Here is a 27028-nt window from a genome sequence, read left to right as displayed (position 1 = left end):
TAGCTGGGAATCTAGCTTCATTCATTGAGAAAAACAAACAAAAACAAAAACACAAAAACAAAAACCATGACACCATTTCCTTGTTTCTAAAATAGACAGTTTTAAAATTCTCACCCCCCAGTTCAAGGAGTCTTCCAACATGTTTGCATCATTAGTTGTCAAGATTTTACCTTGACAACAAGAGTTTCAAACTATCTTCTTTCTGTTCAATATTTACAGTAACCTTGTCCATTACTCACATTGCTACTAGAACTATCTATCCATCAATTCATTTCTGTATCTAATCTCTGTCTAAAAAGAAAAGACAGGAATATAAAGCTGCCTGAATTTGGCATACAGTAATTTTTGTCATAGGGATTTAATTATATCATTGTTAAAATATAGCACTAAAAGGAAATGTTACTTTTAGTTAAGACTACATGCTTTTATTTCCCTTAAATTTAGTCATGAAAAATAACTGAAGGATAAACGCCATCATGGATTTCTTGGATAACTGAGTGCATTGACCCATAGACTGTAAATACTTTATTATTCAAAATAATATTTTTAGAGCCATTGTGCTGATTTGTTTTGTCTGTTTAACATCCAGATTTACAGAAGAATTAAACAAAAATATTCCAGAAACCGTCATTACATATTTAGACTACTATGGAGATAGTAGGTGTGGTACAGACAAAGCAAGATAGAGATGATGAGGAGAGTATACTTTAAATCCCAGAACTGGCATATCATGCATGCCTGAGTATCAAAAGCAAGAAGAGAAGCTTAGTGAGATGAGAAGTGTAACCTTGTGGAGCTGTCTGAATGAAATGAACCCCAGGACAACTTTTTATTCTTTAACACAAGTCAGGCAGTACTTCAGATTATAGACCTAAATAAACTGGGCACATATTCTAAACTACAAATTGTATCTCTTTTTTTCTTTTTTGATTCAGTTATTCCACTGACATGTATAAAATTAAACTAGCATCAACTCTTGATTGCAGTAAGGAGTCAGGAACTCTTTCTGACTGTAAACTTATGAGAGTAGTCACAGTTCCAAGTTAAATCTTACCAATTTGCTATTTTTACCTCTTTGTCCTCAGGTCCTCCCTCGACAGACCTGTGGGCTGTTCACACACACTATTTTCTACAAGGAGTATCCAGGAGGACCTCAAGAATTGGATAAAAGTATCAAAGGAGGTGAACTTTTCCTCACAATCCTTCTAAATCCAGTACGTGTTCTACTCATTCATTTTACAACAGTGTCAGTGTCATCAACTAAGTTGTATTTTTAAATCTAAATCATGAGGATTGTTTTTCCAGGCAGGGTTTCATGAGGTGCCCTAGTGAAACTACTGAAACTTGGCTTGAACTCACAGAGATTTCCCTGCCTCTGCCCCCAGGAGTTAGGTAATATATACAACCACATTCAGCTCATGACATTATTCTCTGTGAGCAAAATATTTTACTGACACTGAATTAAAATATACATTTCAAATTCTTTCTTTGATACAGTTTGATTTCTTGGAACATTTTCACTAGAGAATATAATATTTGTTATATTCACTAGAGAATATTTTATATATATTCTCTCTCTCTCTCTCTCTCTATATATATATATATATATATATATATATATATATATATATATAGTTTTCATATTGTTGCCCAATTTTTTCTATCCCTAATTTGTGAAGTATTTATCATGAAAAGATGGTTGCCTTTTTGATGCTTTTTACACACAATTAGTTGATTAGATTCTTTTTTATTCTTCATTCATTTAACACTCCATGATTTTCATATTCTGCACTATCCTTTCATTCTTTGTATAAATCCCATATAAGCATGGTGAAGAATTATTTTAATATATCATTGAGGTTGTTTGGCTAGTGTCTCTCATGTCTCCCAACCCTGAGGATTTTTATGCCCATATTTATAAAGGACATTAACAAGTAATTCCTTTGCTTGGAATTAATTTGCTCTTGGGGTAAGGTTGGTTTCATAACAGGTGTTTGGAGGTTTACTTCTTCATCAAATTTTTGGACAAATTTGAGAAAAATTATTATTAACACAAAAATATTTGCTTGGTCTTCAGTGAAATCAGGAAATTCTAAATTCCTTTATAGAGACTTTTTTGAGATTATAATATAATTAAATCATTTCCCTCTTTTCTTCCTTTTTCCCATATTCCCCATATTTCCCATTGCTCTCTCTCAAATTCATGGTTTCTTTTTTCATTAATTGTTATCGTATGCATATATGTATATAACTGTATTTCTAAGTATAACCAGCCCAGTCTATATAATGTTATATGTATGGACATTTTCAGAGCTGACAGTGTGAATTGAATTAACAATATTGAACGACCATCAGGTGTTTTCAAACCTGAAGAAAACTATTTGTGCCAATCTCAACATCCCTCTGTTGCCTGTAGTTCTTTGTGTAGAGTTGAAGACTCTTGGTCTTTCCCTCATCCATTTTGGCAAATTTATTACTATCAACATTGTTCATGTTTGAGCAATAACTTCTGAAATTCCTAGGATACTCTTCTGACAGTAAACTCTTTGATCATCTGGCTCTTAAGGTCATTCTGGCCCTTTTTCAGAAATGTTACTTGAGCATTAGGTGCTGGAGTGTTTGTTGATACTTCTGTTGGATCTGAACACAACTCAATATTTTGATTGGTTGCGGTTTCTGTAGTAGTCTCTGTCTGTTGAAAATTAAAGTTTCCTTGATAAGGGGTGAAAACTACATTTATATATGGAAATGAGGAAAAAGTGATGATATTGCTTTTAGAGATTGTACTGAGTCTAATAAAGTAGTGGTTGTAGGTTCTCCTACAGTATCTATGGCTTCACTAGCACTGAGTAGTTTGCTAGGTTTCCACTATTTATTTTTTATATGTGCATAAGTGACTTTTCTGGAACTATGTATGTGCATAAAGTGCATCCATGATGGACCTGGAGATCATTTAAGGCATTAGATTCCCAAGAACTGGAGTTACAGATGGTTACAATCCAGTGTGTGGTCCTGAAACCTGAACCTAGGTCTCTGAAAGAGCAACCAATAATCACAAATACTGAACCATCTCTCTAGCCCCTGTTAAGAGACTTTTAATTACTAGCTTAATTTTCCTCTTCATTGATTCATTCAGGCTTTCTCTTTGTGACTCTTGTTAGACTTATATTTCCAGAAAATTCTACCTTGTAAATTGATTTGTTGATGTGATACCTATGGTAACCTCAAAATCATTTGTAACTTGTATTAGCAATTATATTTATTCTTCTTTTGTCTCTGATTTCATTATCCAAAACTTTGTTGTTCTTCTCTGTTAACTTTATAAATATTTTTAAAATACCAACTTTTGAAGGTTGATTACAGATTTGTTTCTTTTATCATCTCTATTTTATTTATTTCTGCTGTAGTTATTTCTTTCTCCTTCTTTATGCTGACTTTGAGCTTAGTGTTGTCTTCTTTCCTAGGTCTTTGAGGTATGAAGCCTCAAAGTTTATTTGAGAACTTTCTTTTTCATCTTCATGCTAACATTCAACATTATCAACTTCCGTTTCAGAATTGTTTTTACAATCCCTCTCAAGAGTAGTTGGTAAATTTTAGGTGTACTAAAGAGAAAATAGACTTCATCCCTAAAGCAGTACAATTATTTATCATGCTTGCCAAGAAGACACAACTTTATTAAGCATGTGTGTATAAATGTAATGTATTTACATTATAATAATTGTCAATTGTCCTCTCAATGTTTTTCACATTCTTAAAATGTGATAAATATGCACATTAATAAATAGTTCTGTAGCCCATTTTTAACATTTTTAATTTAATCAGCAGGCACCTGTTTAGGTCAATAAATACATTATATGTTAATACAGCAGTGAAAACACTTAGACGTATCTCTAAGAGTATCCACATATGAAAAGTTAAATTGAAATATGTAATGATGGGTTATCGTCTTACAGTCAGGTAACCTAAGACTTAGGTCTTTATTAACTTTATTTAACACCTAATACAAACTTTGGTCCATTTCTTTACATTGAGTCATTTTAGCTATGAAAATATATAATAAATATATGTGGAGAGCACCGCAGAGTGGTACTCTTTGACCATGAGCAGGCTGGATTATTTCAGCTCTCTGACTTTTCTCCCATAATGATTTCATTTCTAAGGTCTCAGAGAAGCATGTCCTCATTTACATCTCATTGCACGTGGAACATAGGAGATAATAGGATTTATGCTATAACCACCTTGCTTAATGTAAGAAATTTTCATGCGCATTGCAAGAGGTGCATGCTCTAAATAAAACTAGAAGGGAACACTGGCTATGTTTGAAATGGCTTTTTGCTAGGTGATTTATATAAAACATTTTAAAGTCATAAGGAAATCAAATGTAAACAAACCTGTGCTGTGTGCAAAATCATAAGTAACTTGTAAACTGAATAAGAATAGTGAATTAAATTGGGATAGAAAAGAGTTGTCTGGATATTAAATCTCTTCCATTAAAGTGAATATTTGCATATATCAAAACAGAGAAGAGTGTTGGATCTGTATGTTGGGCCCATAATGAATATGAGAAAAGAAAAAATTAGGCTATGGTTTTTTTTTGTTTGTTTGTTTTTTGTTTGTTTTTTTTTTTTTAGTTTTTGAGACAGGGGTTCTCTGTGTAGCCATGGCTGTCCCGGAACTCTGTAGACCAGGCTGACCTGTAGACCAGGCTGACCTTGAACTCAGAGATCTACCTGCCTCTGCCTCCCAAGTGTTGGGATTAAAGGCCTGTGCTCACTATGACTGGCCATATTTTAAAACATATTTATTTATTTATTTTATGTGAAAAGGGCATTGGATCCAATTACAGATGATTGTGAGCCACCATGTGGTTGCTGGGAACTGAACCCCTGACCTCTGGAAGAGCAGCCAGTGCCCTTAACTCCTGAGCCATCATCTCTCCAGCTCTGAGGCTATGAATTCTTTAGCAAGAAGCTTGATTTTTTAATTACCACAGAATTATAAAAAATATTATCAAGATTGAGGTTTCATGTGAATGTTGGTGAAAATTAAGATGGAAGCCCTTGCCTTTCTATATTCCTCATTAAGAATGTACTCTCAGGAGATGCCCTGGTCCCTTTGTCTTCATTTTCATTCTCTGGTTCCACTCTTCACCCATATCTGCTCTAACCCCCTTAAGAGGAATCCTTCATCATCAGCACTCTGCATGTTCCTTCATCTATATATCCTGTCCATCTTTGACTGCTTCTGGCTTTATTGCTTGAATGCCTAATTACTAGGTTTCTACATCTAGTTTTCAATATTGAATCTAATAAAATTCATAAAGCATCGTTCTGTGATGTAAATGAGTTCTTCTAAAATAGAAGATAATATTGGGTTTCATATTCCATTGATAGTAGCAGAAAACCAAGAAAACTATCCTTAGCACTGTAAACCTCACTGTAAAGGCTCATCATGACATACAAATGTGATTTGATTCCAAGCAGAAAAGAGAAGAGGAAAAGGGTAGTTTCATAAGTCTCCTTGTATCTATTGACAAACTGGACTTGCTTTTAGCATTGAAATTGGTGATGAACTCAAAACAGACTATTTGGATAAAGAAGCTAGATCAGCACACAGAAAGCAAAAGAGAAGTGGGTAAGTGCAGATACAACAACATATCGTATTATGATACTATAAAGTCTGGATTGGCTAAATGATCCACAGGGATGTATTAAAGAATAGTGTTGCTCAAAATGAGCACAGTGAACAGAAGTAGAAATCAAAGTAGATACCATTCAGCTTGGTAGAGAAACATGCTACAGACATCATGGCCCAACACAGCAATAGTGGGCGACTTCAATACTTCACTCTGACCCACACAGAGGTCATCCAGGAAAAACTAAATAGAGAAGCTCTGAAGCTAAATGACATCATAAATCAAACTGATCTAACAGTCAGCTATAGGCCATTTCATTCAAACAATAACGAATAGACTTGCTTCTCCACAGCCTTATAGAACTTTCTCCAAAATAGGTCAAACATTCAGATACAAAGCTAGTCTAAACAAATTTACAAATATTGAAATAATACCCTGCATGTTATCTAACCACAAAGGAATAAAACTGCATATCAACAAAATTAGAAATGACAAAAGTACACAAACTCCTGGGAACCAAAATAATCCACTGTTGAATATAAAAGGTATAGTACTGCATACTAAAACCTATAACATTTTCTCTCTTCAGGTTTACAACACTCCCTGTTTACAAACTGGAGAAAATTCATATTAATAACTTAATGTTGCACCCAACGTCCTTGTAAAAAGTACAGCAAACAATAAATGGATATACAGGAAGAGACGATAAAAATTAGAGCTGAGATTCTTTGTATAGAGTTGAGGCCCTGTGGTCTACCTCTCCCATCCCCAACCACTTTAGCGAATTTGTTATTATTGTCTTTGTTCAGATCATGTTCATACAGTCATATCAGAAGGACTATGAATATAGCTTTGACATTACGAGGTATCTTGTTACCTACTGAGATCCATTATAAACTATCTCAGCAACCTCCTTGATCCTTTGCCTTTGGCAGTTTTTCTGCACCTTCTTCTCTAATGTTTCCTGAATTTTAGATACTTAAGTTGTTTTCTGGATGTATCCATTGAGACTGAGCTCCACAATTCTGCATTTTAATTGTGGAAGCTAAGGAATACTGAAAATAGGGAAAACTGTCTTCCCCGGGGAAGAGCATATCTATTGGTTATCCAGTACCAAGTCTGCCCTAAAAACATACATACAAACAACATCATATAGACAGATCATGTTATATTTAAGAATATATACATATATGTGTGTAACAACAATTAATGAAAATAAGGGATTACATATTTGAGAGGGAGCAAAAGAGGGGGTATATAAGATAGTTTGGGAGCAGGAAAGGGAAGGGAGAAATGATATGATTATAATATAATTATAATATAATCTCTAAAAGTAGTAAAAAAAAGAAGTAAGTATAAAAAGTCAAAAGAGACAATAAAAATTAGGGCTGAAATCAATGCTCTGATGTAGAAAACACAGAGGCCATGAATCTTCATGTTAGAAGCAAGATGAAATACACAGCACAAACAAAATCACAAGAAAAACCAATAAAATAAAAAGTTGGTTCTTTTAAAAAGATGAACAAATTGACAAATATTTAGCCAAATTGGTCCAAAGGAAAACAGGACCCAAATTAATAATATTAGACAAGAAAAGGAAAACATTACAACAGATACTGAGGAAATTCAGGGAAGCACAGGAACATATTTTTAAAAAGCTATACTAAAATATCTGAAAGAAATAGATGGATTTCCAGATATACATGACCTACCAAATTAAATCAAAATTAAATAAATAATGTAAATAGTCCTATAAAAAAAACTGATGAAAAAGGAGCAATAAAACTCTCCAAGATTAAAAAAAAAAAAAAAACTAAGAAAAACAAAGAAAAATAAAGCCAAGGCCCAGATGGATACGTTATAGGAACTAAGTTGAACACAAAAGAATTAAAACAAAATTTCAATATATTGTTCTTGTATGAAAGAGACAAGGCTCACAGTGAAAGTAGACATAGCAGGTAGAAATATTGGCTTCCAGTATTCTTATCAAATATTCTTTTGTGGATTAGAATTAATCTGCAAGATCTAGCAAGACCAATCAAGGAGTAATGCCAACTTCCAATTGCTTTCAAGAAAGCTAATGGGATATTTTCAGAATTGTGTGGTCTTGAGCATTGTACAGGGATAGCTGTGGATCCCCTCTGGACATACCGAGAGCTGGGCAACTGACATATCCCTAACAGAACTTCTCTAAGAGTATGGAGTCAGTCAATTCAATTAATCCTGAGATAGCAATAGTCTGAGATTTCTGTGCTCACAAGCAATTAGAGTTTTAGAAAAATACTTTCACCTTCCAACATAAAGAATGTAATTTGAATTTCATTGAAACATTACAGACCAGTATTGTAAATGAGAGTCTTTGTAACTATTAAATCTTGAGGAAGCAAGACATGAACATATGTCATCAACATATACAAGAATAGATAAAGATTGATGATATTTACTAGTAGATACATGGTAGAGTGCAGAAGTATCTTCCACTGCTAGCATCACACAATGCCATTTGCAGATGTGGCAGCATCATTTTGAATTTTGATCAGTAGTGTCTGAAATTATATATTTTTATATGTAAAAACCTGTAAGGCTTAGAAAGCTTGAAGGTTCATGAAGCACTGTACCAATATTCTTCCCCTCTAGTGTGCTTAAAATAGATTCCTAAAATATATAGTTCTTTCCATCACCTTGGGAATTCATGAGCCTGAAGGAAGGGAACTAGATTAAATTACTTGAAAATTTCTATATGTGTCTACCGTCTAACTTGTATAACTACTGGGAAGTCTAAAAGTCATGAGCTCTACTAGGAAGGGTAGCAGAGTTTTCATCCGGCCTCCAACATTAATATTTATGTTCTTTGTGTTTTCTACACCAAAGTAGAGCTGTTCTTATTGTGCTCTAAAGTCCCCAATATTACTGTTCTTTGTGCATTTTCAATGTTTTTTTTTAATGTTAATACTGACTAGCTGGCATTTAGAAATGCATCTTGTTGATGTGATTATTTAATAAAGAAGATTTTATTACTTTTAAGCCAGTGTGTGTATGAACACCTCCGTGTGGGTTTGTCCATGTGCAAGTAGTACCAAGAGAGGTCAGAGGTTGACCCCAGAGTCCCAGGCGCTGGAGGTGTAGATAGTCATAAAGCCCTGGATATGGAGACTAGAACCTAAGTCAAGTCTTGTGCAAGAGCAGTACACAGCCTTACAGTGAGCATCCCATCACCTCACTGCTTCTGTAATTCTACACATTTAAAACTATGACATTAATTTCTAATCTACCCTAAAACAGAAACTGTAAATTTGAATAACATTTACATCCTAAAATCCAGTTATCATTATACTTTGGTTCTAGGAAACTACAAGGAATTGGGTGTTCCAAATTCCTTAAATACCAGCTTGCTTCAGCCAAACGAGTATCAAGATTGAAAACTGTATAAAGTCATATGAATGACAGCTGAAAAGAATGGCTAGGCTCCTGTCCACTTAACATTCTGATAACTCTCTGTTATTTTTCTTAGATTCCTATCATGGCCTCATCTCATATTGATATTTTCCCGCACTGTTTCTCACTTGTCAAATACTAACATGTATTTCCCTAGTGCCAAATCCTTCTTGTATTTTCAATATAATCTTTGTTCAGACAGGAAGAAATATAATTTAATCATGTCTGAGGTGAAACAGCTTATACCAGGTAGCTCGCCATCATTCAAGTAGAGACACTACCCTATAAAATATGCAGTAACTGACAATAGCTTTAAAAAAAGAAAAGAAAAAAAAAGAAAAGAAAAAGGTCTGAAATCTTATCAGGGGGTGTCATCGGTAACTAAAAACCTTGAGATGAATGTGCCGTACTGGATCTAATTTTTCCTTTCCTCATTTTGTTCTACACAAAGGACAATATAAAAATATGAATTTCTAGTTTTTTTTTTAAAGAGATACATTTGAAAACTTGGAGCAAATACCAGACATTGGCCTTTGGATCTAAGGCAGCATTCAAGCCTAGGGGAGACATTACTGTCCAAGTAGCATGTTTGCCAGGGTCCTGGATTGCTTGAATTAGCATCAAAGTGCAAATTCTGGAGGCAGGATATTTACTGGGTTTTCTTGACTTCAAAACAATGCCTAGATCCACTAACCCTTTCCAGGTCTACTGGTCTCTTGTTAAGTTCAGATAAACCAATAACTACATGCCTAAAATAGTGCTCCACTTGAATCTGACAGAAAACTGTAATTCAACTGCGGTAATGTGTTTCTGAAGGGTCTCACAGGAAAGTTCAAGAGGAATGCTGAGCTAGAATGTTGGGAGTACAGAGTTTATTAAAACAGCTATTAACTCCATGGGCAGGCAAAGGGACAAAAGCATGATGGAGAATCTCTCAGGAGAGTCCAGACTCAACCATCAGAGAAAATAACATGGCAGGATCTCTGAAGAGAATAACCAGAGTCTGGGTGGCAGAAGCACAGAGTGTCTTCTTATGCCTTTGTGAGGATGGGGGTTGTTTCACAGGGTAAGCCTGGAGGCAGGCTCTGGTTCCCTAGGCAAAGAGAAGGGATGAATGGGGAGCATGTGTGGTCATAAATACCTCCTTTGATTTAAACTCATTTGTCCAGGAGGGAGATTCTGGCACCCAGATGTCTGTTAGAGAGGGACTTGAATCTACCTCAGTAAGTATGCCCGTTAGTGAAGAGGAAAGGCCTATAGATATTGATGTGAGTGGCTGGTGGATTCTAACAGGACACATTTTATATTTCAGTCTTTTGTAGATAATGGATGTAGATAATGGATGGCAACTCAGCTATCATCTTCTGAGCTGAAATTTGACATCATAGGATTAGGGAGGAGCTTCCTTATCTGGAGCAAAATGCTAAGCTTTGGGGCTGACACAGCATCAAGCACGGCAGAGGTTATTGAGTCCAAGTAGCATGCTTGGCAAAGTTCTAGATAGCCTGCATTAGCATGTAGATTAAAGAGGGAGCTACCTATGGATCACGAGGCAAAACGGTTAATAAAAATGTAATCACAGGAATAAGGTGGGAGGTGTAAAGAGATTTTTGCACTTTTGAACTTGAGATAAGTGGAAAATAAATACAAGAATTAAGGATAGAACTGGCAGATGAGAGAAGGCACATAATGATTTTCTTGTTTGTTGTTGTTGTTACTGTTGTTGTTGGTGGTGGTGGTGGTGGTGATGGTTGGGGTTTGCAGTTGTTATTTTATCTTTTACTTTCAAGAAGGTTGAGGAGAAGGCAATGGATAAAGGTAAGTCCTAGGCTGCACTATACCTACTCAAAATTAATCCCATTAAGTAGTTTTTGAGAAAAGAAAGTAATAGATTAACCCATCACAAAACTGACTTTGGACCTGTAATATTTTAGCTCTCCATGCTTGAACATACCCATCATCAATTGTTACTGTTACAATGTAAGTATAACCAGTGGACATTCCAGCCCAGACGCTGCTTGTTTTTGAAGCCTCAGTTTATCAGGCATAGTAGCTCATGGTCAAGCACAGGTAAGAGTTTAGCCTAGAGCCTGAGGAAGCAGAGATTCCAGAAAGGCAGCACTTCAGGAGAGAGAAATGATTATCAAAGACACGAAGGAAGTTTTCTGGATTATATTATCTATCATCCATATTACAATCCAGATACAATTAATTATTTTTGTTCTCTGTATCTAGTGTAATACTGATGAAGCTGAAATAGTATAGCTAATATTAAAAGAATTTAAAAAGCAGTATGACCAGAAGGAGCAAAGATAACAGCAGCTGAAGTATTTTATTTGAGTTAAAGTAGTAAGTTTAGAGGCATATCTGACTTCTTCAGACTGCTGCTGAACTGTTCATATACTTGGGCTGGCTAAGGAGCTTGCTTTCCTTCATGTGTTTTATCAGTCTGTGAGTTTGTAGAGGCTCATGCAAGCGCAGTGTGCTACGGATTAGTACTGGCTCTTCAGATACATTAAAGGCAGCAGTGATATACCGAGCAACATCTGCAAGCAATCACCTGAACCAAAGTCTCAGGATATTTTCTTTTAGTGGCGAAGTAATAATAGAGAAGCAGATGAGAGAGTTCCTTTATAGAAATCTTTTTCTTGCTACCTGCAACAAAATAAGACAAAGTAACGTTTCAAGTCTGATATTAATGCACTTCAGGATATTTTTTGAGAATCTTAATTTCATTTTAGAACATGGCCCTTTTCAGAAGAATACAATTTCCAGTCATCAGGCATACTACCATGAGCACGTCTAACTCTCATAAAAATATCAAAGCTACATATTTTACGCAGAACAAAACAACTAATTGCATCTATTCCAAACACACTTTTTTAAAGCAACAATACTGTTTCTTCTTACTAGGAATTGTGGGCTTTGTACAGGTGTTTATATTTATTTTTCTGGAAATTAACAGCTAGCTTGTCTATTGCAGTGAATCTGCTGCTTTCCAGACAGGGACTTTGAAGCAATTAGAGTTATTGGGATCTCTGAGCCTTTGCCTTCTAGCCCAGGAGAACAGGCACCAGCTGTGAGAAGAATGGCCTCCCACAGAGTGTATAGATTGTGGAAAATTCTATTTCCACTCACACAGATACCTACAATCACCTACTTCCCATCCCCCACCCCATATCTGATTTTTTTTTCTTTTTCCTTAAAGTTTGCAAGAAGAAACTTTGCAAAAAGACAGGAATCACCATTCCCACAGTGGTTCACACACACAGCAGGGATTTTGTAAATTCTAAAGTCAGCTAAGATCCCTGGACTTACAATGAGTGATATTATTCTTTCTGTTCACTCTGAAAACCAAGATCAGAGAAGATATAATGAGATTGAAAATGTGGGCAAAGCTTGCATTTTTTTTCTAAATTTTTTATTAGTGCATGTTTTAATCTTCTAAAATAGAATTCACTTATAAATTAGTAACACAGAATTTAAAGTATGCTATCCCAGAAGAACAAAATATTTTTGCCTTCTTATCCTAAATCCTGCCTTCTCAATTTAAAAGGACTCTTCTTGTACAAACATGCATGCATCTTTCCAATGCAGCAATTGGAACAGGTCCTGAGAAAATACTATTTGCATTCCTCTCTATTTCCAGACAGAACAAGTCCATAAGATCACATTGTTTTGGGTTTTTTTTTTTCTTTCAATATTGTTTTCATAGAAAAATAAATGAAAACAACAATATTTTATGGGAAATGTCTAGCTCAATGCATTGTAACTAGATATTTTCACTTCTCCAAAGCACATAATAAAAGTAGTAGAAAAGCTTTTCAGCATAAATAAATTGTCATCAGTAAAATGTACAGTCTCTTTTTCATGTGGCTGGTAGTTAAAACACAAACAAAGAAACAAAGTATTTCCCTCTCCTCTAAGTTTTGGAACGTTTAAAATATAGATAATATGCATAGTAATCGCGATATTTATTGATGATGTGGAACAAGAATGCCCTCCAGCATTCCCCTCCCCCTCCAGCATTTAGATGAATAAAAAAAGTTAAAAATTAGCTGAATTTTAAAAAAGTTAAAAATTCATTAAACCAAAATTAAAAATGTGAACTTTATTTTCACCATTCCACTAAGTTCAATGTTCTGTATTTTTATTATCTTTTCTGTTAAGTTATATGTGACATGCATATTTTTAGTGTTTTGTTTTATATCTCTAAGATTTTTCATAACAATGAACTCAGGAGGCAGTTTACATGTTAAGCAAACTTAACATAACTTGAATAATCCAGATGAGCTGAGTTCAGATTCTGCACCCTGCTCCCAAGCCATAGTGGACCTGTGCACAGCAGAAAGCCCAGCACTGGGATAGGGAGAAAGGAGGATCTCTGGGGTTTCCTCCTTTTATGCTGAAAAGCTTTTCTACTACTTTGATTATGTGCTTTGATTATGTACAATGCATTGAGCTAGACTTTTCCCATAAAATATTGTTGTTGTTGTTTTCATTTATTTTTCTATGAAAACAATATTGAATGAGAAAAATCAAAACAATGTGATCTTATGGACTTGTTCTGGAAATACAGAGGAATGCAATTCCTAGGCAGACAATTGATAAACAGTCATTCCGTTTAGGTTCAGGGAGAGGCTTTGCCTCAAAATAGTTGATGGAGGGGGTTGAAGGAAGACAGTGACACCCTTTGTTGGCTTTTGAACACACAGAGACACAGACACCTGCATATGTGTAAGCCACACCGACAAACACACACACTCACACACAGAGAGAAACAACTAGAAAATCAGTTTTTAAAGAGCATCTAAAGAGTTTATGTTAAAAAACAAAATAAAATACAATCAACATGAAGACAGGTTTTTAGCACCCCACCTTGACTTTCCCCGTTTAATCTTTCCCTCCAACTTGTCCTTGGTGTCAGCTACCGTGACAGTGAAAACGCATCATTTCTCACAAAAACATGTTGGTTATACCTGGGCCTGTGTTCTAGGAAAAGTAAAAGCCTTTCCTGTTGTTTCAAGAATAACCTTAAGATGATGGTGAAATGGGAAGATACCTACGCTAAGCTTGCTGAAATCCGTCAAGAAATCCTCTTATAAATCATACCATTGAGTGTCCACCTGTGTCTATCGTGGAAGTTATAGTTCATTTTATTTTCTTCTTTGAAGTTAATCAGATACTGCATTGTAAATTATCAATTCAAATAATGAGAAACCTGTTACATCATTCATAATGAATGACTAGGTTGACCTGCATTTTCTTCATTATTACATCTCAGATTTTATTATTTTTTATTCGATATATTATTTATTTACATTTCAAGTGAGTTTCCCTTTCCTGGACCCCCCTCCCCGAAAGTCCCATAAGCCCTCTTCCCTCCCCCGGTTCCCCAATCTACCCCTTCCCACTTCCCTGTCCTGGTATTCCCCGACACTGCTGCCCTGAGCTTTTCCAGGACAGGGGGCCATTCCTTACTTCTTCTTGGGCATCATTTGAGATGTGCATTGTGTCTTGGGTATTCTAAGCCTCTAGGCTAATATCCATTTATCAGTGAGTGCATACCATGAGTGTTCTTTACTCTCAGTCATTTTATTAAGGGGCTCTTCCTGATTAATTCTTTCTATGACAATTCTACTGTGTTTACCTCTATTTTGAATTCAAAGAACACAAGACAACATTCTTAAGAGGAGATGGTAATGCAAGATTCTGATGAGCCTTAACTTACTGGAGACTCCTGAGTGAACAATGTGGAGACTGGAATCTATGCAAAAGCAAGGGCATTTTATTTAATCCAGCATGCTGGGTTTACCCTGCACATGGGGGTGGGGGAGAATGACCACATGGAGCCTATACTGACTGGTTTTGAGTGTCAACTTGACACAGGCTGGAGTTATCACAGAGAAAGGAGTTTCAGTTGGGGAAGTGCCTCCATGAGATCCAACTGTGAGGCATTTTCTCAATTAGTGATGGGGGGGGAGGGAGGGCCCCTTGTGGGTGGTACCATCTTTGGGCTGTATTCTTTGGGCTGTATTCTGAGAGCAGGCTGAGCAAGCCAGGGGAAGCAAGCCAGTAAGAAACATCCCTCCATGGCCTCTGCATCAGCTCCTGCTTCCTGACCTGCCTGAGTTCCAGTCCTGACTTCCTTTAGTGATGAACTGCAATGTGGAAGTGTAAGCTCAATAAACCCTTTCCTCCCCAACTTACTTCTTGGTCATGATGTTTGTGTAGGAATAGAAACCCTGACTAAGATGGGCTCCATCTGGGGAGCCTTTATACAGTTCTCAACATACCCATCCTCCATCCCCCATCCCTGTACTATTAGGCACAATGTTATTGGCAGAACAGGGTGACTTTCAAACTGATTGGCCTCTAGGGAATAAGGTAGGTGGCCAGTGGTTGGCTCTGGGAAGATAGCCAGACGGTCCCTCCTCCCTGTGGTCTAAGGAATGTAATTTCGCCAGAGGGGAGTGGTCTGGTGGAATTTTTCCAGAGTTCCTGAGCTGACTCTTTCAATATCTGAATTAAACTGAGCAAAAATGCAGGTTCATAGGATATAGGAGAAGCATGCTTGGAATAAATTACGCAGATATGATAGTAGGAGGGTTTCCAGTTAGAGGGAAGAGATGTACTATGTTACATGTAGTAGTAATCTACTATGGAAACTTTGGAGATTGTATACTACATTTAGAATATACGTTAATGTTTTATTTGTCTGTAATAATAAGATCAGAAGTTCAGCATGGCCTGTTTACAATGAGAGCTCTGTTATTCTGCTGAAAAGAAGAAATGAATTTAAATAAAGGGACAGTTGAATGAAGTAACAATTCTAAATTTTCCTTGTTTAGTGTTTGGGGGCACCTTCTGTCTCAGCCAGTCTTAATGTGCCTCATTTCTGTAGCACACAATGCCTCTTGAGTACATCACATCTTGACTGCTTGTTCTCACCATAACCCTACTATTTCTCCTTCAGATTTCACCTTGGGTCTTTCTTCCTAGTCCCCCTGAGCTCCCTATGCTTGTTGAACTGACACACACACACACACACACACACACACACAGGGCTGTGTGCATAACACATTCCACAGTTGGCTATTTAGTTTCTTAAATCTTCTCTTCAGCTTCACAGTGTCTATAACTGCTGCCCCCCTCCCTCATGTAATGGTGGCCCAGAAGAACAAATATATTGAGTCACCACCAGCAAATGAAAATATGCCATTTTACCCGTTTTGCACAACACATGATTCTCTCGGGAGTTCTTTACATTATCTCATAAGAGAAGAAAGGAAAGAAAAAGCAGGGGATGGAAATGAGGAAATGAGACAAAAGGAAAAGAAGGGAGGAAAAAGAAAGCAAAAGAGAGGCATGGGAAGTTGTTCCTTTTCTTGCATAACACAACCTCAAAAGAAAATTTTCTTTAAATTTTACTTATCAATTTATCATAGTTTCCTAACTCCTGAAGAAGTCATGTAAAATCCATATGACAAAATATTACTGGGTAAAAAGGAGTAAAATAAAATTATCTCTTATTGTTTTACACAGAAACAGGCAATGTTTTTGAGTATACAAAATGATAGTTTGGAGGTAAATCTCCATTTGAAACAAGAGAAATATAAATGATTTTTAATATAAAGCGATATTTGAAGCTTGCCAAAAGCCCGTGACTCTGGGTTTTGAATTCCACTTAATTCTTTCTCCATGCTCCAACACATAAATCAGGCCATAAAGACATCCTCTCTTATAAATGATTTTACTTTATTATGTGTGTTGCCCCAAAATGTTCAGGGTGGTGTGTTAGTTGACTGTGTTTTCTGAGCTATTTTTAAATTATAAATTTCTATCATTACTTTTCATTCCAGTGAACAAATTGAGTCATCAAATGCGCTGCTTGCTTGCTCGGTCGAGACTGCGCTTTCCGTTTGACTGTGCTTGCTCGGTCACTGAAGACTGCACCTTTCCTTTGATTTGGTTTTCAACCAAAGCACCTCAGGTGTTTCTGCCAAAGCATTCTTCTTTTATTTTCTGTTTTGCTTATTAGTGTTCCCAGTTTATACTGTTAATCTTTCATATTCAACATCGACTGCTCTGCACGTTTTGCCAAATGAATGATCAGTAGAATTAAAATCACCTGCACATTAATTATGTAAAAATTTACCACACAGACATTAAAGACCTGACCAATTATGGCATATTTTCAGATAATGCATAGATTGGGTGAGTTTAAATGAAACAAGAAAACTCTGTCAGTTTCTTTAGCTTTGTACAGAGCTAGGATAGTCTAGGTTGTCCTCAGTCATTGATCCTATAGATCCATCTCCATTGAACTTCACACCAAACAGAACATTCAGTGTTCAATTACCTCCCTGTGAGGACATTAACTAAAGCCACAGAGGCAGCCAAGAGATTTAGAAGGAAGGAAAAGGTCATGTTCTTGTAAATTCAAAGTTCATGATAATGCCAGCCTCCTCTAACGCTATGGAAATCACTCCTTTAAACTATGTAAAGCTAAGACTCCAAGCATGGAGTATTTCTCTGATTTATAGCTATCATTTGTAACACAATGTAAAGCATTCAATAATGCTATTCAAAACATAAAATCTAAGAAACAAAATCTTGCTCCTTCTATGAAGCTGTTATTATGGCCACTTAAATTCTCTTTCACACACAGGTACACACTCAAATCAAATGTGAATAAAAGATGTGCTGTTGAAATAGCCATCCTCCCGTAATTTTGCAGCAGAAGTCCATTCTGTAGTTCACTTAAACAATTTGCAGCAGCAATCAAATCTCTTTGACAGAGCTTTCTCCATGGGTGAGATATTGGACTCATATGCACGGATGAGGAATTATGGAATTCAAAAAGATAAAAAGGGAATTTAAATACATGACATTGCTGCCCATGTGAGACCATTTCTAACCTTTCTTTTGTTGAATAATTCTTGAAAATTATAGTGACTACCATGTAAATAACTTTTGAATTTTTAGTGAGTTATCTTTACAAGACTAAAAGACTAGTGTGCCTAGTGCTGCATGCCTTTAACTACAACACGTGGGAGGAAGAGGCAGGTGGATCTCTGAGTTGAATGTCAGCATAGTCTACAGAGGGTATTCCAGAGCAGTCAAGACTACATAAAAAATTTTGTCTCAAAAAAATAAAAATTAAAATTAATTTAAATTAATTAAAAGCTATGTTCATATTTTGGCCTTATATATACCTCTTGATTAGTAAATAAAAACTAAGTATTCAACTCTATTTTATAAAATATCATTAAATTTTAGTTTTGATGTCCATCTTTGTAGCAACTCCGTTAGGTGATGCTTACCCAGAGAACTGTGACCATTCTGGTCAGATGGAGCCCACTGTTTCTAGAACAAGTCTAATAAGATTATGAAGTATAGAAAACACTACCACGACCATTCTTAAGGCTGCAGGGTCTTCTAATTTAATCTTCTACTTAAATTCAAACTCTATCTTGGGCCGCTGACTTTTTTTGTCTAAAGATTTCAAGTTGTAGTTTAATCTCCATTTTCTACACTCTGATGTCATCTCCCATCTTTCATGAAGTTCTTTAAACAGACAAGCTAGCTGTCTGGCCCTGGAGTTTTGAGGAACTAGTCTCTTTGTTTGGTATGTGTTTTTCTGAAGAGTTTGTAAGCCTGATATTTTGATTTTCACCTCTGAAGTCAACTTGTCCTGATGAGTTGCCTGACATCTTCCCAATCACTCACAGCAGATATGTATGTGTCCTCCATCCTCCGACCCTCCCTCCCATCCTGTGTCTCCCTATGCCAGTTCTGCCTACTTCTCACTGCCTCTGAATACCTAGAAAAAGCTCGTGGTGGTAAGAAATCTAAAGGAGAACACTAATGACATAGAAATTATAAAACCCTTGAATTGGAAGCCATTCCAGAATCTCCCATGATATCTTTGTGAGCTTCACAAATAAACACTAGCCTGGGACTGGGGATTTTTGTTAGTCTATGGCTCTTGGGAATTCTGTAATCACACCAAGTGAAATACCCTTAGTCTTACTCATTCCTCTCTTCTGTATTTTCTTCTTTCGCCTTTCCAATTAAGGTCCCCTCCCAATTTATTCATCTCCATTTTCATTTCTCCTATATCTATCTCCCTCCATGGATTTGCCTGAACATTTCATGATGTCATTTTCCTTTATTCCTAATAGTATTTCATAGTGAGTATATATCACATTTTTATTATCTATATATCTAAGGTTGTTTCCCTTACCTAGATATTATGAATAGAGCAGTAATGAACATGGATGAGCATACAGCATCTGTGAGAAGGATGCTAAGTCTTTTGGACATATAGCAGGATGTACTTGTGGCACATATAGAGGTTACTTTACAGGTAATGTGCAATACCATATACCATAAATGTCTAATAAAGTCTTTGCAAGTCTGAGTTAAATTACAGTTAAGGTCACAATTCAAATTCCCAAAAGTTGGGGCTTTTTTGGTTTTGTTTTGTTTTTGTTTGTTTGTTTCAAGACAGGGTTTCTCTGTGTAGTCCTGGCTGTCCTGGAACCCACTCTTTAGAAGAGGCTGGCCTTGAACTCAGAAATCCACTTGCCTCTGCCTCCCAAATGCTGGGATTAAAGGCGTGTGCCACCACTGCCCAGCAAAAGTTGCTTTGTACGTCTCTCTGCTTCCACTGATGTTTTATGATGCTTCTTCAAGGCAGCCTAATGCCCAAAGAATAGTATAACTTGAGAAACCTTATTTTTCAACTCTCAAGGTTGAAAATATGTACAACAGCATATGGTTATTCTTTTACAGTTCTTTGTTTACCTCAAAGACATTATTACTTCAATGAATATGTATTTAAGGGTTTTAGTAGAAAAGTTCCTTTATATTCTCTTAGTACTGTGATGGTTTAAATGACAATTGTTCATCTTAGGCTCAGATATTTAAACATTTGCTTGCCAGTTGGTGGCACTGTTTGGCAGGTGGCATAGCATTCATTCCTCTAGGAAGTACATCATTGGAGCAGATTTTGAGGACTTATGGGCTCACCCTACTTCTAATTACTCTCTTTGCTAAATATTTGCTGTTGAAACTTCCTGTTCCTGCTTCAATGTTTATAATTTTCTGCCATGTATATCCTAGGATTATGGGTACATATTTCTCTGGAACAGAAGCCAAAATAATCTTTTTCTTCCATAAGATGTTTTGGGTCATAATATTTTATCACTGCATAGAAAAATAATTAATTCAAGTGTACATTTATCCATAGCTCATATTTATTCTTATAATTCTTTTTTTAGTCTCATTATATACATTCATTGAACTTGGCAGTACACATAAAGGAAGGAAAAGATACCCACGTTCATAAGTGGAAAATCATGTCAGGATGTCTAGTTTTTGAGGTGGACAAAAGTCTATGTCATTATTGAAGAATGAATGTTTCACACAGAGATGAATGAGCTAATTACTCCCTGAAGGAATAAATGGGAAGGGCATAGAAAGAACAAATCATAAAGAGAGGTGCACATAAGAGAAAAGGAGCCTGAGAAAAGGTTTGGGTGGATGTGCAGCTTTTGGACATCAATAGATAGAGTGGTGCATGAATGAAGAATGGACCACTTAGACCCAAAAGGCAAGTTCATGTTGTTACATTTTAGCCTATCAAAAATCATGACCTCTCTTGAACACATTTATTCATAAAACACAGGGGGAATTTCAGTTTCTTGGTATAACTTTTAGAAAATAACAATGACCGTGGAAATAAATGTTAGAGGTGACGTGCTCATGGGAGAGATGAGAGTATAACAGACCAATACGGTTTGCTGCTGCTGCTGCTGCTGCTGCTTCTCCTCCTTCTCTTCCTCCTCCTTCTTCTTTTCCTTCCTTCCCTTCGTCCTACTCCATTTCCTCCTCCTCTTCTTTTTCCTCCTCCTCCTCTTCTTCTTCTAGCTGTCTTTTGAAATAAAAGACTTGAAACAGCCTAAAAAGTACTTTTCAGTGTTTGGTTTTGATACTATATAATGACTTCCATTAATACAATTTTGAATCTGTGCTTTTGTTTCCTGTTATTCTCTTTGTTACTACCTTTCTCCTCCCTGTCTTCCTTATCCTCCTTATCATTTAATTATTAGTTTCTTTTCTGCAAGCATCTTTATTATCTCTTCACTTTTAGACTCAGTATATTGTTATATCAAATTTAAAATTTTCATATATTATTATGCTGTGCACTGGCTTTTAAGGTCATACAAAATGATAAAAATGTTGGATTCAGTTAAACTAAAAAGTTAATGGAGTAGATTTTAAAATAAATGTAGAGGTAATAACATACACAGAATGTATATTATCTCATTCAGTCTCTCTCTCTTTGTGTATATGTGTGTTTGTGAGTATATTTGTGTGTGCGTGATATGTATATCAAACATGCATATGGGTAGATGCACTTGTCTGTATTTATAACTGTGGAGGTTAAAGGTGGATGTTTGCATGTCTTTTAAATTGCTTATTTGTTTGAAACAAAAACTCTCACTAACCCAGTAGATGCCATCCTGTCTAGTCTAGCTGGCTAAGGAACCGCCATTCTTCTTGCCTCTGCTTCCCTGTCTGGGATTACAGACATTCACTTCCTGTACATGATTGTGGTTACCATTCCTAACTTTTAGAAGTATTCTGGTAATCTAAAGTCAGGTACTCTATGGTCATTTGACAAGGCCTTTACCTCCTGAGCCATCACTTTTGACATATTTAAAATCTGTAAGAATGTTTTAGGCATTGTAGAAAATGAGAATCGATTAAGATTTTGCAACTACCTAACCCCCACCTCCCAAATCACCTTTAACCATACATTTGCATGAACAGAAAAACTGGTAACCACCCAAGGATTCTAGTAGTTAACAGGTAGATGAACACAAGTGAAGAATTCGCCATTTACTGTGGTTACCTTAACCTTAACCTTTAATTAAGTTTACATACTTCATGATATCCTTCTTGAGACACTACAGGAATTAAAATAAAATGTGGGGAAAAGAAAGAAGGAAGGAAGGAAGGAAGGAAGGAAGGAAGGAAGGAAGGAAGGAAGGAAGGAAGGAGAGAAGGAAGGAAGGAATGGAAGGTGGGAAGGAGAGAGGGAAGGAGAGGGAGGAGGAGAAGGGAAAGGAAGGAAATGAAAGAGAAAAGAAAAAAGAAAAGAAAAGAAAAGAAAAGAAAAAAGAAAAGGTAAACTTAATTCATATACAAATGGTTCACTGTCCCCATTATAGCAAAGACCAATCTCTTCTTGCCTCTTCTGGGAATTTGACTGCTTTCTGACTTTGCTCTTAGCAGATGGAACTGGGAGTTCATGGACCACACTGTCTCCCTATGGGTGCTGAGCACTGTGTAAAGTGAGTGAGAACATTTGCCTCCAGGGATCTTTTCAGCAATCTTGAATAGCCTTGCTTTTTTTGCCCCCATTTTGCTGAGCAGTATGTTCTGTTCAGTTTTTTTTTCTCCATTTTTATTTTATTACAGATAGTGCAAGCTCAATACTTTAAGGTGAAATAAAGATCAGATTCTGAGTAATAAAGGGGAAATATTAGGGACAGATACAAAAATATAACCCTTGCTCCTAGATGTCTGGAGCAAGTCATTTCTTTTCTACTGGGCAGTATCAGGAATGACATTTTGAAAGAGCCAAGTGTGTTACTACCTAACTGTAATTTACCACTAAGGGGAAGAAGGGGAAGGACCCAGAATTCAAATTCACCCTCAGCTACACAAGGATTCTGTGTCCAACCTGAGTTACATAAGACTGCTTAAGAAGCCAAACCAACCCAACACAAAACCAATAGGAAGATGGGTAGGAGGAGATATGGAGGAGAAAGAGCAGGAAGCAGAGGCCTCTGAAAAGGAAGGCTAGAGAGAGAAGCATGTCTTTCTTCTAGCCTTGCACAAGACAGTGGTCGCAAATATGGGAAAGATGTTGAAATGCTCTCCATCTACATTTCCTGGGATTCAAATTTAACATAAGAAAGCAATAAATAATGAAGGCATACTGTGACCTTAATTGCTGAAGTTCCAAGAATATCTGGACAAGAGAGGATTTGAGTAATGTAGTCACCTTACTGAAAATCTTAAATCTGCCCCACTGCTTGTATAAGATATAAATAAAAAGAAGTAAAGTGTAATTAGTATATCTTCCTGTGGAGAATGAGAAACAGGCAATCTCTTCTAATTCTGTGGCATACAACAAATTGGAAATTACAAGCAAATATTATTTTTAACAAATATCATCAAAATATTCACAAACACTAATTTACATATGTGTTATATCTATTCCTTCTACTCTGCTGCAATACTGCATTTTACTAGAATACAAAGCAAAGGCAAATACAGTTTTGAAGTTTTCTTCTAAGAAATGGAATTATTTCTGGAGAGAACCACTATAGCAGATTGAAAAGCTAATGAAAAGATTAGAAAATAAGTTATTCTTAAGTAGACACACAAACAACCTTAAATGTGTTATTTAAGTCTATTTTTTCTTTTTTATTAAATATTTTTTATTTACATTTCTTTTTTTCTTTTTTTTATTCGATATAATTTATTTACATTTCAAATGATTTCCTCTTTTCTAGTCCCCCACTCCCCGAAAGTCCCGTAAGCCCCCTTCTCTTCCCCTGTAAGTCTATTTTTAATAACCAAAGAAACAGATTATGCCAGTGATCTCATCTTATGCAGCAAAATCATTTTTCTTCACATATACCTGACAATCTCAGTGGGAAGAGTCTGAGTGAAGTTGGAGAGGTCTTGTTGTCAATGGGTATAATAAATCAATACTTCAAAGCATTTATTATACAATATCAAGTTGAAGGGGACAATTACTTTTTATTAAAAAATTTCAGAAAGTTATGTTTTGAGTGTGTAAACACAGTCAAACTATGCTAGTGTTTGAAAATACTCCAAATTAATTCATTATATTTATTTTGAATATTAGAATAAAAATTATTATTAGTTGATGTTAGAAATCTTGTATTGAAAATAACAACAACAAAACAAAGCAGAATACAGAGGATATCTCTGAGTGATGGATTGCTTATCTGGAATGTATGAAGTCTTATGTTTAATTCTCAATTCCACAAAAGGATGGAAGGACCGAGAAGGGAAGAAAAAGAAAATAAAGAAAATTAAGTCAACATTTAAGATATATATTTATGGAAAGAGTGGGGAAGAAAGAGAGAGTTTATTAGGTATTTATTAGATATGTATAGATAATATAACTGGTATTATTTTCAGAGTTCTAATTATATTGATTTTTTCCTTGCATTGTGGTTCCATGCTCAGAAATTGGATAAGTATTAATTTTTATGAACGTATTAGCTTATTAATGCTCATTTAAAAATGTCACCTACTATACTATCACTAGGGAAGTCAGAATCTGCTATCTTGCTCTTTCAGACAAATAATGAAAATGTCCCTTTGAATCGTGTTGAGAAATACCACATCTATCCTTCTTTCAGACCTTCATTCATGAGATGAATACTTTAAATGGCATGTATAACCATTTTTCCATAACTACCAACTAGCTTACAGAACTGTAAATAAAAACAAGTCACGGTGTTCAGTGTAATATTTTAATTACAGAAAGACTAATTAGCCTGCCATTTTTGTGATGAGAGCATTAATTTGTCTTTGAAATCTTAGAATGTACTATACAGTATTCCACAGTTCATCACACAGTGAAATAAATTACTAAAGTTCACCTTATGAGCTCTAATAAGAATATGTCTCTCTCCTTTCTTCAAGCTTTCTCTGCTCAGTGTTAGGGACTATCGTCCTCCTTTGTTCTGTGAAGTCTTTGTTTTTGTGAGACCTTTAATTGCTTTGATAGTGGTGACCTCACCAGTGCAGCAGACATTCCTAAAGAACGTAATTAGAAACAATATTTGATTGTTATACTGATAAATAAAATAATTATATTTAAAAAAGTATTCTGACTTTTAGATAACATGAGATGACGGTGAATGTCCTTTTTCTAGTCCATTCTCTGCCTTTTAGTGTAACTGCACTAGAAATGGACATTTCAGCTTCCTCCTGACCCAGAAAGAATCAAGGATTTATATCTAGGTCAAATGACATGAAACTCTTCATTTCTCCAGGTACTGGACATCTATTTGACTACTTAGTATACAAGCTGCACTTGCTATAGCTAACACCATCTTTCTTCTTCTCACCCACTTTGTTGTTAGTATTTCTGTAGATCTTCTAACCCCAGCCCTCTGTGAGTATGACTTGCATGGTTTCATGGTGTGTGCATGTGTTCTGTCAGTTGCGTGTGGAGGTCAGACGTCTTGGAAGCCTTCCGTGGGAAGCTCTAGAAGAGGTTTCTGATAGAGAATGCATTCTAAAATAATCTAGCTGTGGCATGGGCAATAGGCTTGAGTTTGCAAAAGAAAAGCAAAGGAACCAACTATTAGGCTATGGGGAAGCAGAACTTACACTCAGCCTAGGTGCTAATAGTGTATCTATTGAGATAAGGTTGATGAAATATGCAACTGCTTGCAAACAGTCATGAACTACAGAGGAATGAGAAGGCAATGGTGGTTCCCATAATTTAGCCTCAACTGAATAAATGAAAGATAATTTACAAAAATGAGCAACCCAGTGAAAACAGCCCTTTAGGAGAAATGACCATAAAGGGCACATTTATGGATATGTTTATTTTAAAATAAATTATGGACATCCAATACATGAGTCTTTTGGCTAAGTGAGTTTCTAGTCCAGGAGGTGAATGGCAATAAGAACGTCAGCACTGGGGTAGCATATAAAGTACTGGGACTGAATGATGTACCTGCAGAGCACAAGAATACATTTCAATATCAAATGTCTTCTGTATAGTTAGAAGCATTATTCCGGCAGTGCTATTTTTTGCTAATAATTTCAAGGAAATGTTCTTTTTTTCTCTGGGACAAAAGCAAGCTATGATATATGCATGTACACACACACACACACACACACACACATGCACGCACACATGCAACCCACCCCCTTGAAAAATGTCATAATTGAAATATGATGTTTTACTATCTTCTTTCTCTTGTAACAAAGACGTTTGTTTCCCAAAATAGCAATTCTGTGGAAAGAAGGACATGGATCAATGAAATGAGCTTTTCTTTTTTGCTCACAGACTGCGTGTATGCCTCACCTTTAATTTCTTCTCTATTCCTTTATGAAGGTTTAGAGTAGCTCTGAAGAAAATGTGCTCTGGCAGATTGAAGGCATCCGGAGATGGCGTCTGTATCACAGATAATATCTCTTTGGTATCCACAAGGTCTCATGATATCCCTTTTGTAGCTCATTTTTCCTGTCCCCTTTGCTTCTTTAGATGATAAAGAACCAGCTCATAAATGCTGACGAGATAAGATAAGCAAACAAATGCCCCTCTAAAAATCATCTGCTTACTATAGTCAAAGAATTACAGTTCTGATAAGTCATTGCCTGAACATGAGCAGCTCTCTACATGTCGGGATTGAAAAATACATTTTACATTTCAAGTGAGATATTAGCAACTTTTTTGGCATTTAAGTGATATTTTTCTACTCACAGCAACACAATTTTAATTTCACACTAGCCCACAAAATTGTCTCTACTAATGAGAATTTGCTGAGGAAATTACTAATATCTTGATGTATAAATTATTGAATGGTCTTTTGGTTAAACTAAATTAATAATTTTGCTTTTCAGTAATTCTCAAAAGAGACGTTTTAAGCTTTTAACCCTGATACCCAGTCAGCACGATGTGATTCATTTTCTTTCCCCAGTCCCCTCAGCTCAATATGCTTTATTCATAAAGCATCTTAACAGTAAAGGAAAACTGTTCAATTTTATTTTTATGGTCATTATTTCTTCTACTTTTCATTGAAGGAATCCAGGTACAGGAGAGAGTAATTTTTGTAAATAAAAATAAATAGCCAAGTGATGTATTTCTATTTTTAGAAT

The 27028-nt window shown here is 35.9% G+C and overlaps 1 protein-coding gene across 1 annotated transcript in view; it reads left to right on the top strand.

Annotated features, from left to right (window-relative positions):
• The window catches only part of Ndst4 (N-deacetylase and N-sulfotransferase 4), a 327865-nt gene that overhangs the window by 202723 nt on the left and 98114 nt on the right, over positions 1 to 27028 (top strand). Inside the window, exon 5 of the mRNA XM_052179299.1 lies at positions 1086 to 1214. Within this exon, the coding sequence (XP_052035259.1) occupies positions 1086 to 1214 (129 nt within the window). The remainder of the gene's footprint in view (positions 1 to 1085; positions 1215 to 27028) is intronic.

Source organism: Apodemus sylvaticus, chromosome 4 (assembly GCF_947179515.1).
Source record: "Apodemus sylvaticus chromosome 4, mApoSyl1.1, whole genome shotgun sequence".
In the NCBI taxonomy this organism is placed as follows: Eukaryota; Metazoa; Chordata; class Mammalia; order Rodentia; family Muridae; genus Apodemus; species Apodemus sylvaticus.
Note: the sequence above shows the minus strand (reverse complement) of the source record. Positions and strands in the feature narration are given on the sequence as shown.